The sequence below is a fragment of the Anopheles arabiensis genome, chromosome X (genome assembly GCF_016920715.1).
Source record: "Anopheles arabiensis isolate DONGOLA chromosome X, AaraD3, whole genome shotgun sequence".
NCBI classification, from domain to species: Eukaryota; Metazoa; Arthropoda; class Insecta; order Diptera; family Culicidae; genus Anopheles; species Anopheles arabiensis.
Window position 1 is genome coordinate 13,099,276 of NC_053519.1, and position 14,785 is coordinate 13,114,060.

Genomic DNA, 14,785 nt, shown 5'->3' on the forward strand with positions numbered 1-14,785 from the left:
ACGTGAAGCGGGAGGAGTACAATAGGGCCCGCACTCCTACGCCACGCCGAAGAGCTGCACGGAGCTGTCTGCACAAAAACGCTCTCGAGCGGTACTCCTCGTGCGGTTTCGCAAACCTGTTCCGCTCTGGGACCGTAGTCGATATTTCGCCTCGAGTTGATTGGTAAGAGTGGAAGAATGCAGCCAGAACACACAAACAAAAAAAAACCCCTCCGTCATGGCCGCCGATAGCTCTTTCCCACACAGAGCACGGTGTGAGTGGCAAAAAAAAAAAAAAAAAAAAAAAACAGGACGGCAGGCATAAATTAAATGTCAGACAAATTGAGTGTGCGTATTGAGCGGGAGCTATGAAGTGAGAGAGAGAGAGAGAGAGAGAGTGCGCGCGTGAGAGCGAACGGATAAATCATGCGAAAGGCACGCCACTCTCTCACGGCCGCCATATTGCCCGATAACGGTGAGATAACGCGCGCGCGGCCAACCCCGAACAAAAGAGCATTCGGTGGCGCACTCGGGCCCGAGTTCGACCAGCAGCAGCCGCAGCCGCGGAGCGCGAGACCGTGGACGAAACGGGACCGCACGAGCGCCGGACGACTTCCTGCAAACGCCGAAACCATTCCCCGGTCGGGCCCGTCGGTAGCCGCTTCCGAGCGGCCAGAAACGCTTCAGTAGCCGAGGGTGGTGGGCCCTCCTGCCTTTTTTTTTGTATTCCGTGTGTGGGGAGTGTGCGGTAGCGCCTCGTTCAAGTCCCTTTTTGCAGCAAGTGCTAATCAGCTAACCCCGAGCGAGGGTACTATAGGTGGTGGGTAGTGGTGGTGATGTTCGACATCGATTGCACGACCCGCAATTGATTGAAGGGGCCAACACGCGTGCTTTTTTTTTATTTTGTTGTTGAGGAGCATTTCCAGTGTGGAGGAGATGTAGCGAACGCTTCACAAACGTTTGTGCGGTGGCGCTGCTGCTGCTGCTGCTGCTGATACTACTGCTACTGCTGTACAGCACAGTACATCTACCTGTGTGTGGTCTGTGGTGCGACAAAAATCGTGTGTAAACCTTTCTTTTTGCTTCATTAGGCTAGTCTGTGCGCTTTTGTGTGCGACGGGTTCCGCTTGTGCGTCGTCCACAGTGGTGTTTTAGCGCAGCAGAAGGCACACAGTACCCCCTCCCCAACTCTCATATACAGTCGCACCACTGCGGCAGCAGTAGCAGCACCAGCAGCAGACTCGCTGAGCGCGTGAGGTGAATGAATTTGTTTTGAATTATTCAATCCTGCCACACAGGCAGCGAAACGAGCAGGCAGGCGAAGAAGAAGGAGAGAGAAAAGGAAAAAAAAAGCACGACAAGGACACTCGGCAGGTTCTCGTGTGCTGTGTGTCTGTGTCTCGCGTGTGTGCATGTGTGCGCCCCCTGTCGGGATGCTTGCTGTGTCCTACATTTCGCTGCATTGGTAGTGTGCGGGCAAGCGGTAGTGTGGTGTGTGTGTGTGGGTCGTCCATCAATTAAGCGCTCCTATCAAATCGCCAATAGCCCCGACGAGACGAGACGGTTTGTAGCTCGATTGCTGATATCCTATTTCCTCCCCCCAGCAGAGAGTGTGTGTGTGATCAACTATCAAATCGCTATCCGGAAAGGCGTCCACTCACCCGCACACACACACCCACGCACACAAGAAGCACCCAGTTCACCATTTCTCCAACAAGAATAAAAAAGTCCCCGTTCAGCGAATAGTGTAGCGTCCAACTGCCGCTGTGTGTGTGTCTGTGTGAGTATGTGCGTCCGTGGGTGTGGGCGTCCGCGTGCGCCTGTGTGCGTGCCGTGCAGGTGTAGTGAAGCGTGAGTGTGCGTGCAGGTGTGTGCGCGAAAACGAAGCATGTGACTGCTGGGCCCAGAACGGAACGCTTCTCCCGTTTTTTCGAGCCCCACGCTTAACTGTGTGTGAGTGTGTGTCTGTGTCTGTGTGTAACAGTTGTCTCGAGCGCACAAAAGCTCCTCCCTCCTTTTCCCCCCACCCCCCCCCCCCCCCCACGCCCCGCAACAAGTTCTCACGAGATGGACGAGAACGAGGTGATGGCCGCGTTCCTGTGGAGCAAGCAGTCGCAGGAGATGTACAGCAACCAGGGGCTGAAGGACCTGCACCACCTGCACCAGGACTTTATCATCAACGACTACACCGACAAGATAGCGACCAACATCGACCTGCTCGACACGGAGCTCAAGTTTGCCTGGGCGGCGCTGAACCTGTTGAACGAGGAGTACACCAAGATGTCGGAGAAGGTGTTCAAGCTGCAGTCGCTCAACATCTCGCAGCAGCGGATCGTGCAGAATCTGCAGTTTATGGAGGAGAACCGGAAGGCGTACCTCGACATGATACCGGACTACGCGAAGCATCACGAGTTTTCGCTGCAGGAGCAGTCGCGACTGCGGAAGGATCTGGAGTACCGGGATCGGATCAACGAGGCGCTCATTAACAGCGGCATGATACCGCTGCAGGAGGAGCAGGAAGAGTTTCTGCACCAGCAGCAGCAGCAGCTGCAGCTGCAGCACCAGCAGCACCAGCAGCAGCTGTTCCACCATCAGCTGCAGAGCTCGGCTCAGATGTACCACGCGAGTGCGCAGCTCCAGGCGGGCAGGCACGGCCTGTACGACGGTATGCAGCTGCTCGGTCAACATCTGCAGCAGCAGCAGCAGCAGCAGCAGCAGCACCAGCAACAGCAGCAGGTTCAGCTACAGTTTGAAAACGATTTTCTCATCCTGCAGCGCAATCTAGCCAATGTGCCGCCGGAAGCGTTGAAGGTGGAGCACGGGCAGGGCATACTGAAGCCGCACCTGGAGCCGGCCGCCGCCCCGTTACCTTCTGGCAGTGCTGCGGCCGCCGCCCCCCATCCGCCACTGCCCCGCATGTCGACCAATCCGTTCCTGTCGGCGGGCGAGGCAGACCGGGGCCTGCTGCGCAACATCGAGCCGGCGGACAGTGCGGCCATCATCGAGGAGCAGCTGCGCACCTCCTTCCTGAACCACGCGAAGCAGATCGAGCTCGAGTTCGGCACGCCCAAGTCGAAGCAGTACACCGCGGAGCGGATCGAGAAGATGCAGAGCGAGGAGGTGCGGGAGCTCATCAACAAGATCATGAGCGAGGAGGACGTGGCGTCGCTCAGCAGCGAGGAGATGGACCGGGTGCGCTGCTTCATGGCGAAGAACTGCACCGAGCTGATGGACGTGTTCGACGACGACCTGCAGGTGGTCTACCCGGTCAAGTCGGCGGAGCTGCTGATGGCGCGGGGCAAGCAGGCCGTCGCCGCCGCCGCCGCCGCCACCGCCGCCGGTCCGAGCCCGCGCAAGGAGCTGGCCAAGTATCTGTCGGACGGGCTGGCCACGCTGACGAAGGACGACCTGCTGACGGTGGAGAACGGGACGATAACGATACAGGACAGTGCGTCGGAGAACGATTTCAGGCTGAATCTGAGCACGGACGCGGGCCGACTGCCCGAGAACGGTGCCTCGCCGAAGAAGCTGAGCGAGTTCTCGCCCTTCGGCCTGCAGGCGACTGCTGCCGCGGCAACCATCTTGGGGACGGACGCCGCGTACGACGGATTTCGGGAGGTGCGGGCCTTGGAGGCCGAGCAGCGCCTGGAGGCCGCCTCCAAGGTCGAAGAGAAGCTGCAGTACATTGGCGCAACAGCCCGGGAAGGGGACGCGGTGGACGTGCCGAAAACGACCATTCCACCCACGTTCGCCTGCTCCAACCTGGTGGGCCTGACCAACGGCAAGCCTCTGTTCGCGGGCAGCCTGCGGCCGAACATCACGGAAGCGCTCGAGATGACGTCGTGCGTCACTGCCTCAAGCGTCCTCGCGCCGCAACTCTCGAACGGCGTCGAAACGGTCGATGTTCGCCAGGCCGGGCCAGGCATTTGTGCGGAGGGCGTCACTCTGCCCTCGCGCAAGGCTAGCGTAGTGGACGCCTCGTGCGCGGTGTCGGCACCGGCCAAGACCACTGCCGCCGCCGATGCGACCGACACGGCCGCCATCCTCCAGGCCATCATCAGCCGCCGGTCGAGCGTGGCAGAACCGTCCACCAGTCCGCCCACGTTTCAGCCGCTGCCCGGCCAGACCTCCATTACCGACTCGCCCGAGATGCAGGCCATCTACGACAGCCTGTCGCGCAAGTCGAGCCTGCCGACGCTCAGCGATACCAACTTCTTCCCCTCGCTGGACATTACCGACTCGGGCTTTGCCGATACGAGCGACAGCCTGGCGCTGTTCGCGCAGCTGCCGCTCACCGTGCCCGGCACGGAGGCACCGATCAGCCTGCCGGACTTCTCCACCATGTCCGCGATCTCGAACATGCCGGACAGCTCGGACTGCTCCTCCTTTCTGCACATGTCGATGAACTCGTCCGGCATTAGCGAGGCGTCGGACGGGATGGGCGGCTTCGCCAGCCATCCCGTGTCGATCGCGGCCGGCGAGCAGCTGCAGCACTGCAAGGACGCGCTCGTCATCACGTCCACCACGCTGGTGACGACCACCTCCACCACGACGGTGGGCAAACTGCCCGCCCTGCCACCGATCGGCCCCACCACCACCACGATGGCCGCTCTGGCCGAGGGCAAACCGATAGTGGAGGCGACGGCGCTGGCACTGCCAGCGCTGGTCGCATCCACGGTGACGGGCACGACCGTCGTTACCAGCACCATCGTCACTGCCAACGGGACCGCGACCGTGCATGTGCCGGCCAGTGCGGTAGTCACCATGCCGCCAACTACCGCGGAGGTAACGAAGAGTGTGAAGCCGCCACCGACCACAACCAGCACTCCCTTTGTGAAGCCAGCAGCTGCAGTACCGACAAGTGGGGCGGTCCAACCGCAACCCACCAGCCAACCGACAGCCAGTCAGCAGAGCAAGGTACCGCTGGTGGGTGCACTCCTGCCCTCGAAGCAACCAGCTGCCCCGGCGGCTCAACCACCGCCACAACCACCGACCGAGCAGAAGGGTGCGGCCGGGGGCGGCTTCTTCCAGTCGACCACCGTCAACATCGGCAGCTTCTTCAACAAGGTCAACAAGAACCTGGTGCATCAGGAAAGCTCGGACAGCATCATCGGCGCCAAGTCCAAGTCCTTCTTTGCCTCGATGAAGAGCTCCTTCAGCATCGACTCGTCCAAGGCGTCCGTGGATGAGGGGGACGGGCAGCAGGTGGCCAGCGCACAGGCACCTGCCGGCCAGCTGGACGTCACGCAGCAGCAGCAGACGTCGGCAGATCTGTCCCCGCTCGCTGCTAAAGGTGAGTATGATGGTCGGCTCGACTCCTCGCACCCTAACTACAGGTTGTCTTCTGCCCGCAGGTGGTATGACACCTTCTGCCGAGGGTTCGCTGCACGAGCAGCACACTCCCTCGTCGCTGTCGGGCGAGCAGCAGTCGTCGCCGCCGCGCGACACCTCCTCCTTCGAGGGGCAGCTCGACCCGAGCCCGGTCGGTACGCAGCAGAGCCCGCTGGCGGAGTACGACCCGGAGGACGCGTACCAGGCGTACGACCAGCAGGACCCGGGCAGTGCCACCGACAGCCAGCATCAGCCGGGCGACGGCCTGCCGGACCGCGAGCTCGACCCGAACGGTAACGGGGCAGCGCCGACGGCCCAGCGTCGCCAGAGCTTGTTTCGCGCCCAAGGTAGTGAAGGTAAGGATGTGCGGCAGGTCCCTTTCCCAACTGGCTGGCTCCTCACCTGTGCCCCCTTCCACTACTCTTTCCGTGCAGATGGCGAGGGCGGCAGCAAATGGAAGCTGCTGAAGACGCTCAAGGAGAAGCGTATCGAGGAGAAACAGAAAGTGGTCGAAGTCGGTGAGTCCTTCGACGACGAGCCCGGTCTGTTCAAAAAGGTGGACGTAAGTGGCAAGACCGAGGAGCCCGAGGTAAATGACACCTGCGCTGCGGCAACTGCTTTCGGTGGGCTGATGCGTTTCACTATGCTAAGACAGAACAGAACAGAAAAACAGAAACCATCTAGCAAACGTTAAACTACCAGAAGCAAAGAGAAAGGATGGAAAAAAGAAAAACAAAAAAAAAGAACATGCAAAAAAACAAACAAACAAACGAAAAAAAAGATGAAAATCACACATACACACACACACACACATGCCAAAAAAAAAGCCAAACAAAACAAAAAGAGAAAACAACGCAATTGGTAGTACGACCAGGCGCCGCGCGTTTTGATTTGATTTGTGTTCCCAATTTGTGTTTCACCTCATCACCTCCTTAGTGCGGTTCATCAACCACACCACCTTCCGTCACTTCTTCTTCTTCTTCTTCTACACTTCTACTTCCTTCATGTGTGTGTGTGTGTATGTGTTTTCGGTTCCCATTTGGGAGGGGGACCACCCCCACTTCCGCGTTCATCACTTTGCCGTGTATATTGTGTGCTGGTGTGACCTATCTATCTATCTATTCTATCTATCTGTATATCAACTACCGTACGTTACGATGCAAACACATAGACCTGCCCCGCCTAACCTCTCTATTGCTGTACCCGTGTGTGCGTATGTGTGTTTGTGTGTGTTTGTGTGCGTGTGTATATACAAGGGAGCGTATATTGTTTTATGTTTCGTTTACGTGTATCTCTCTGTATCTGTATTATACACTTTTGTTTCGGAATCAGTTTCGGAAAGGTCTGTAGAGGTAAGAATAGTACACACTGTTAAAACTAACCCAAACAAAACAAAAAACAAACCAAAAAAAAAAAAACAAAAACAAACAAAAAATACAAGTTGCATCTCTCCCTTTAGCTAGTGACCAGACCACCCGCGCTGGTTCCATTACTTTTTTGCCGTAGTGCGTGTTTATTAAAAAAAAATCATTTAAGAATTAAGTCTCATCATCCTTGTAAGCGCCTTTTTGCGCACTTTGTGTATTATTGTTATTATTATTTTCTGTTTTATCTACGTTTTTTCGTTTCATTCTGTGTTTCAATGGTTTCGTTCGTTTTACTTCGTTCATCAACATATTTTTGCGTGCGAAACCTCTCTGTCTCTCTCTCTCTCTCTCTCAATCAGACTCAGTCGTACATTTCTTGTGTTCTTAACTCTGAGTTGCGAAGGCAACCTTTTGCAAGCCAGGACGGTAGTTGTTTGTTGATATCTCGCCTTTAACCGTAGTAATACTCGAATCGGTTTCTGCTTTTGACCTGCGCGCGCGTGCGCTCGCGTCCAATACAGGTGCGAGCGTGCGCGCGCGCCTATCGTGCGAAACCTTTTGCCACCTGTGTGTGTGGATGCGCCATCCGCTTGTGGGTTGCGTGCGTTACTAATGCGTTCTCTTTTCCTCGTCCCTTCGAATCGGCAACGCTCGTGCTCGGCTCGGCAGAAGCGAAATGGGACGGTCGACAGTGGACGGAACAATGGGTAAGTACGAGGACCTATTGGGATGGTGATGGCGACATGAGCCTACCACTGCACACTGCACTAACTCCACATGGTCGTGGCTTTCGTGGTGTGTTTATGCTCTTGCAGGCTTGGTGACAACACGTTCTACAGCAACATCGACAGCATGCCCGACATTCGACCAAGGAGGAAGTCCATACCGCTTGTGTCGGAGCTGGTACGTATCAGGCATCTCACAAAACCGGCCTCATTCCCGGTGTAATCCTCTCGTCGTACCCTTTGAACTGGTGTTAAAATCAGCATCTTTTTCGTTCGGTGACAGCAGTTGGAAATGGTAGTACGGTACACATTGGGCGAGAGGAGTGCCACAAGATCCGAGAAATCTTATTTAGGGTTTTCAGTAGGCTTCCAGCAGCTCAAGATCTTAACGTAGATGTCAAACAGAGTCTCAAAACTCAGTATACTCAATCTGTACGCCATGTACTCATACCGTTTCCAACTGCTGCACACTGCCAAGTATTTTAATCTAACCAAAAAACCAGAGTAATCCTAAAATGTGCATATCGGCATATCGTTTCTTATTTCTTTCTATGGTACCTCCTCCAAAAACAAACAAATCTTCCCGGCTGCCTCTCCGTACTCTATATATCTCTATGTATCCCGTCTCTGTGTACCCTCTATCTCTCTTTCTGTCTGTCTCGAATGTGCGGCATTGTTGAACATCCAACAATAATCATTAAAACAAAACAAAAACAAAAAACCAAAAACTACTGCCCGCCTTATCGTGATTTCCGTCGTAAACTACTTGTAAACCTAACCTCAACATGATTTTGAAACGCTCTCCTCAACAGGTCCTCAAAGTAAGTGTATTTTAAAACGCGTGTTTTTATTTATTTATTTTATTTCTTACGTTCCCTCACGTTAGCGTTTGTGCACCCGTCCGGTGCTTTAGTTTCTTTTTCCCCACCCATATTAGAATGGTTGTGTTGTGTAAATGTACCAGTTTTGGGGTTGTTTGCTTTTCGTTTCGATTTCCCGTTGTGTTGTTTAGGTTTTGTTGCCAACTTGATTGCTTTGGGGCGTGGGGTGTTCGTGGTTTTGTTTGTGCCTTAGTTTCTTAAGCTCCAGTAACTGTTGGTTTTATGATCTCGCAGTGAAGTTAGTGCAACACAACCCTCACACTGTTACCGTTTCTTCTGCACGACCGTTTACCAGCCAGAGCTGGCAACCTAGTTTGCTGCTCCGCAAGACGCGCTTGAGTATCGCTGGGTGGGCTTTAACTGTCTGTTTTCCATTCTTTCTTGTGACGCGCAATGTGTGCGTAGACCATGGCTGCCACGAAACGGAATGCTGGACTGACCTCGGCCGTACCGCGAGCGACCCTGAACGATGAGGAGCTGGTAAGTGCTGCCGACCTGGAGACAGACCTTAAGCCACCGCTAGCGGGCATATGTACTTATACCTTGCTTTGCCCTCGTTTTGCAGAAAATGCACGTATACAAGAAGGCGCTGCAGGCGTTGATCTATCCCATCTCGTCGACCACACCACACAACTTCGTCCTGTGGACGGCCACCTCCCCGACCTACTGCTACGAGTGCGAGGGGCTGCTCTGGGGTATTGCGCGACAGGGTGTCAGGTGAGTTTGCAACGGCAGCACAGTTTTTGAATCGCATCCAACTGACGCCTCATTCTCGTCGCTATTCCAGGTGTACGGAGTGTGCTGTGAAGTGTCACGAAAAGTGCAAGGACTTGCTGAACGCGGACTGTCTTCAGAGTAAGTATGGGGGCCCGGGGGTTGTTGCTGGTCTGTCTGACCCATTCCGCACGGTACAAGCTCCTGCATTCTGCTCCTTCCAGTGTGCTTTGCCGGTGCTTCCGAAAAGAGTTCCAAACACGGGGCCGAGGATAAGGCGAACTCGGTGATAGCGGCCATGAAGGAGCGGATGAAGCAGCGCGAACGCGACCGACCCGAAATATTCGAGCTGATCAGGTAAGAGTGTACGCGGGACGAAACGGAGTGGAGTGAGATCGGTGCATTGAACGTACGCGTACACCTGGTTCTGCAGGAAAGTGTTTGCGGTGGAGGAGAAGAGCCACGCCGGCCACATGAAGGCGGTGAAGCAGAGCGTGCTGGACGGTACGAGCAAGTGGTCGGCCAAGATCGCGATCACCGTCATCTGTGCGCAGGGTCTGATTGCGAAGGACAAGAGCGGCACCAGCGATCCGTACGTGACGGTGCAGGTAAGTAAGGTGAAGAAGCGCACCCGCACGATGCCGCAGGAGCTGAACCCGGTGTGGAACGAAAAGTTCAACTTGTAAGTACCCAATACCCAGTGGAGCAGTTGTGCTTGGTCGCTCCATTGCCAGCTGACTCATAGCTTCCCCGGTCTGTCCCGTACAGCGAGTGCCACAACTCGTCCGATCGCATCAAGGTACGCGTGTGGGACGAGGACAACGATCTGAAATCAAAACTGCGCCAGAAGCTGACGCGAGAGTCGGACGACTTTCTGGGACAGACAATCATTGAAGTGCGAACGCTGTCGGGCGAGATGGACGTTTGGTACAATCTGGAGAAGCGTACTGACAAATCAGCCGTGTCCGGGGCGATCCGCTTGCATATTTCCGTAGAGATCAAAGGCGAGGAAAAGGTAGCGCCGTACCACGTCCAGTACACCTGCCTGCACGAGAACGTGTTTCACTACTTGTGCGAGGAGGCGCTGGGAGCGGTAAGTTGTTTGCTGGTGCTTTTGTTTTCCAAAAATTCGTCAGCTCTCATTTGCCCATTTCGTAAAACTCTCCCTTCTGCAGGTGAATCTTCCCCAGACCAAGGGTGACGACGGGTGGAAGATTTACTTCGACGAAACGCCCGAAGAGATCGTGGACGAGTTCGCGATGCGCTATGGCATCGAGAACATCTACCAAGCCATGACCCACTTTCATTGCCTATCTACGAAGTACCTGTGCGCTGGCGTCCCGGCTGTTATGAGTACACTATTAGCTAATATAAACGCTTACTATGCACACACTACGGCTTCGAGCGCGGTATCGGCCAGCGATCGCTTTGCGGCAAGCAATTTTGGTGTAAGTTGATGGGGTGATGGGAACGTCAACCTTCAGGATGGATCTGAAACCTTGTGGCTGGGCTTATTTTTTGTGTCTTTGCAGAAAGAAAAGTTCGTTAAGCTACTGGACCAGCTGCACAACTCGTTACGAATCGACTTGTCCATGTATAGAAATAACTTCCCCGCTTCCAGTCAGGAGAAGCTGATGGATCTAAAATCTACCGTAGATTTGTTAACCAGTATTACCTTTTTCCGTATGAAAGTAAGTATCTGTTCCGGGTTGGATACGGCAGGTCGTTGGTTTCAATTGCGCTAACTGACGTGGTCTCCCGCAGGTTCAAGAGTTATCCAGCCCACCTAGAGCGAGCACAGTGGTGAAGGATTGTGTTAAGGCTTGTCTGCGATCAACCTACCAATTTTTGTTCGAAAATTGTTACGAGCTATATAATCGAGAGTTTCAGGTAGGGCGAACGGTTTGCGAAGGGAGTGAGCCGCAAGGCATCTGATGCACCTGATTGATTTCATTTTTACTTTCCTATCAGGTTGATCCGAACGAAGCGAAGCGTGAAGGCGAAGACCACGGACCAAAACTAGAGAATGTTGATTTCTGGCACAAGCTAATAGCTTTAATTGTATCAGTTATCGAGGAAGATAAAAATAGTTATAGTGCTGTACTTAATCAATTCCCGCAAGAGCTTAACATCGGGCAGGTACGGCTTGGCGGTGGACGCGTACGGGCGCTCTACGCCCCTGGATGTTATAACAGCGACACATGCATAACATGTTGGAATCATTCCAGGTGTCTGCGGCGACCATGTGGAGCCTGTTCGCCGTCGATATGAAGTACGCGCTCGAGGAGCACGAGCAGCACCGGCTGTGCAAGTCGTCCGCGTACATGAACCTGCACTTCAAGGTGAAGTGGCTGTACACGAACTACGTGAAGGAGGTGCCCCCGTACAAGGGCGCGGTGCCGGAGTATCCCGCCTGGTTCGAGCCGTTCGTGATGCAGTGGCTGAACGAGAACGATGACGTATCGCTGGAGTACCTGCACGGCGCGTTCAAGCGGGACAAGAAAGACGGGGTACATTGCAACGGGAGCAATACCGGGGGAGGGAGGGATAGAATTGCCATTTCTCGGGGGGGGGACTGGGGAGATTTCCGTGGGCTCCGACCCTTCCGCCGTAGACGCCACGCTGTTTTTGACGCCCGCTGTGTTTCTTTTTCTGTCGTTTGTTTTTACTTCCAGTTCCAAAAAAGTAGTGAGCATGCTCTGTTCTCAAACTCGGTCGTCGATGTCTTTACGCAGCTAACACAGTGCTTCGATGTGGTAAGCAAACTCGACTGTCCCGATCCAGAAATCTGGAAGCGTTACATGCGACGTTTTGCTAAGACCATTGTTAAAGTACTGCTTGCGTATGTTGATATCGTAAAGTCGGAGTTCCCCGATATAATGCATGAGGAGCGAACAGTAAGCCACACACATTTTTCTACTCTCTCTGTTTGTCTACCGTGACCGTTACTCCTCTGATGAGGTTCTCGGTTCGGTACACAACCATGTCACTACTGATACTGATTCCGATGTTTTTTTTTTTGCTTTCCCCGAACTCCGTACGTGCAGGCGTGCATTCTTATGAACAACATCCAGCAACTGCGGGTGCAGCTGGAGAAGATGTTCGAGTCGATGGGCGGCGATAAGCTGGAAGAGGATGCGGCCAACATTCTCAAAGAACTGCAGCAGAACCTGAACACGGCCCTGGACGACCTGGCGACACAGTTCGCAAAGAGGTACATGCGTGAGTGTGCCTTGTCTTGGCAAACTAGTGCCTCATTCTCGATCCTCTTTCTCGATCCTTTTTGCGCGCGGTTTAGCTTGGAGCCAAGAATTACTGGCAGCGTGCGGGAGCTGGGCGATCTGCTGCAGCAGGTGAAGCAGCAGAGCTCCCTGTTCCATGCGCCACCGGCCGACGATGCCAACCTGATCGCGATCGAGGCGGACGAGGTGCTGCGACCGCTGATGGACCTGCTGGACGGTTCGCTCTCGATGTACGCCCAGTCCTGCGAGAAGACCGTTTTGAAAAGACTGCTGAAGGAGCTGTGGAAGATAGTGATCCGAACGCTGGAGAAAACGATCGTGCTTCCACCGATGACGGATCGAACGGTGAGTTTCATCAACCCTGTGTTTTACCCATTGCGAATGCTGACCGTGGCTTCTCTCCCACGCTCCAGATGGTGTTCAAGCATCTCACCGACAATGCCAAAAATCTGGCAGCGAATGCGAAAATCGAGGACATGTCCCGACTCATCAAGAACCACATGTCCGGCAAGCAGGATGCCAAGAACGTGCTCAGCGGGGTGATGGACATCTCGAAGGAGGTAAGTTGTGCGCGGAGATACGAGCGCTAACGTAACGCTTGTAACCGTGTAACACTCCTCTCCCCCAGATGGAGAAGAACCTATCGCCCAAGCAGTGCGCCGTGCTGGAAGTTGCACTCGGCACGATCCAGCAGTACTTCCACGCCGGCGGCAATGGGCTGAAGATGCCGTTCCTGGAGAAATCGCCGGAGCTGCAGAGCTTGAAGTACGCGCTCAGCCTGTACACGCAGACCACGGACACGCTTATCAAGTCGTTCGTCTCCGGGCAAGGTGCTTCGGAAGGTAACTGCGGATGGATGCGGGTGACGTAGAAAACCGTCCTCTTAACCTGATCTCTTCTTTCCCTCTCTCACACCAAACAGAAGGGGTTAGTCACGATGACGCTTCCGTCGGTGAGGTGTCCATTCAGATAGACGTCTCGTCGAACCCGGAGAACGGAGAGCAGAAAATATCCGTCAAGGGTAAGTATAGCAGCACGCCCGCGCTCTTCACGCTCTGTTGCGAACCATCTTCCCCTCCCCCTCTCTTCCACAGTGATCGCTGCCAACGATCTCAAATGGACCGTCCTGTCCGGCATGTTCCGGCCATTCATCGAGGTCAATCTGATCGGACCGCATCTGAACGATAGGAAACGAAAGTTCGCGACCAAATCGAAATCGAACAACTGGTCGCCGAAGTACAATGACACCTTCCATTTGTACGTATCGAATGACTGGCAAAACTGCCAATTCACATGAGCTCAAGCACAGGAGGGCAAAAGGTGACATTTGTTTTCTTTCTCCTTCCCTCCCTCTCTCTCTCTCTCTGCAGCATTATTGGCAACGAGGAGCAGCTGGAATTTTTCGAACTGCACATATGCGTGAAGGATTACTGCTTCGCCCGGGAGGATCGGCTGGTTGGAGTAGCAATACTAAAGCTGAAAGATGTCGTTGATCAGGTATACTATTGGGAGATATATTTAATTTGTGTGTGAATGTGTGTGTGTGTGTGTGAGAGAGTTGCGTATGAGTCCCGAAGAATGAATGAGGATGGATGTTTAAGAAAAATGCAAGAAGAACTATTCGACAACTTCTGGAGGAGGACGCTAGTTGAGCGTCAAGAGTAGCTGCGTACGGAATTAACGGAAGGAGGACAACGATGGGTAACGTATGCAAGTAGAACTGTTTGGAGGAAGATGTGAGCAGAGCTTCAGGAAACAGAGAAGACTGGATCAACTCGAAAGAGGACTACGATGGGTTAATATGTAGAAGAGCTACTATTCGACAACATCTGGAGGACAAGACACAAGCTGAGCTGAGGAAAGAGGACATCGATGGGTAATGAGCTCAATATACATTCTATGCAGTTTGAATGGGCTCCCACCAATCTAGATCTATCGGTGCATCTTCCGGCGTACCCCAGGGCAGAAACCTGGGGCCTCTGTTGTTCCTGCTCTACAGAAACGACTTGTGCACGGCACTCCCGGATAATAGTTGCCTACTCTACGCAGATGATTGTTAATCGACAAAATCATGCCAAAGACCTGGGCGTTCTGCTTGACTCTAGTTTGAACTTTAAACAGCATATCGATGACGTTGTAGCCAGAGGAAACCAACTACTTGGCGTGGTAATCCGGACGACTAATGAATTCCGCAACCCCATGTGCATCAAAGCTGTCTACAACTGTATCGTTTGTTCGGTTCTGGAATATTCGTGCGTAGTCTGGAGCCCAACTACTGCTTCTTCAAATGCTCGACTAGAGGCGGTTCAGCGAAAGCTCACGCAATATGCCCTACGCCTACTTCCCTGGCAGGATCGCAATAATCTTCCTCCGTATGCTGCGTGGTGCCGTCTGCTAGGCCTTGAACCTCTTTCGGTTAGAAGACGCAATGCACAGTGCTCTTTCATCGCTGGTTTGCTAAATGGCTCTATCGACTCATCGCCTTTGTTGCATCGAGTCGATGTCTATGCACCATCCCGAACACTTAGGTCTAGAGAAACTCTACG

General features: G+C 54.0%; 1 protein-coding gene across 2 annotated transcripts; it reads left to right on the top strand.

Annotated features, from left to right (window-relative positions):
- The first annotated feature begins 358 nt into the window (after nt 1-358).
- On the top strand, nt 359-14,434 carry LOC120906853 (protein unc-13 homolog A). 2 transcript variants are annotated; one of them, XM_040318955.1, is made up of 26 exons: nt 360-799; nt 1,584-5,272; nt 5,334-5,666; nt 5,745-5,899; nt 7,347-7,384; nt 7,493-7,580; nt 8,215-8,223; nt 8,689-8,763; nt 8,849-9,000; nt 9,071-9,138; nt 9,222-9,354; nt 9,431-9,679; nt 9,766-10,090; nt 10,173-10,445; nt 10,530-10,688; nt 10,762-10,887; nt 10,969-11,136; nt 11,226-11,507; nt 11,673-11,894; nt 12,045-12,211; nt 12,296-12,584; nt 12,653-12,799; nt 12,868-13,081; nt 13,162-13,260; nt 13,334-13,496; nt 13,610-14,434. In XM_040318955.1, the coding sequence occupies exons 2-26, from the start codon at nt 2,047-2,049 to the stop codon at nt 13,770-13,772; spliced, it is 7,323 nt and encodes a 2,440-aa protein (XP_040174889.1). In that variant the 5' UTR covers nt 360-799; nt 1,584-2,046; the 3' UTR covers nt 13,773-14,434. The 2 variants fall into 2 exon arrangements, with proteins under 2 accessions (XP_040174890.1, XP_040174889.1); XM_040318956.1 differs by lacking the exon at nt 8,215-8,223 and having other exon boundaries at nt 359-799.
- The last annotated feature ends 351 nt before the right edge of the window (nt 14,435-14,785 follow it).

What these genes read in the sequence shown, in the direction of transcription:
- LOC120906853 (XM_040318955.1), top strand. Translation starts at nt 2,047, where the DNA reads ATGGACGAGAACGAGGTGATGGCCGCGTTCCTGTGGAGCAAGCAGTCG. An exon ending in TTGCGGCAAGCAATTTTGGT is followed by an intron (nt 10,446 to 10,529) that starts GTAAGTTGATGG and finishes GTGTCTTTGCAG; the next exon opens with AAAGAAAAGTTCGTTAAGCT. An exon ending in TGATGGACATCTCGAAGGAG is followed by an intron (nt 12,800 to 12,867) that starts GTAAGTTGTGCG and finishes CCTCTCCCCCAG; the next exon opens with ATGGAGAAGAACCTATCGCC.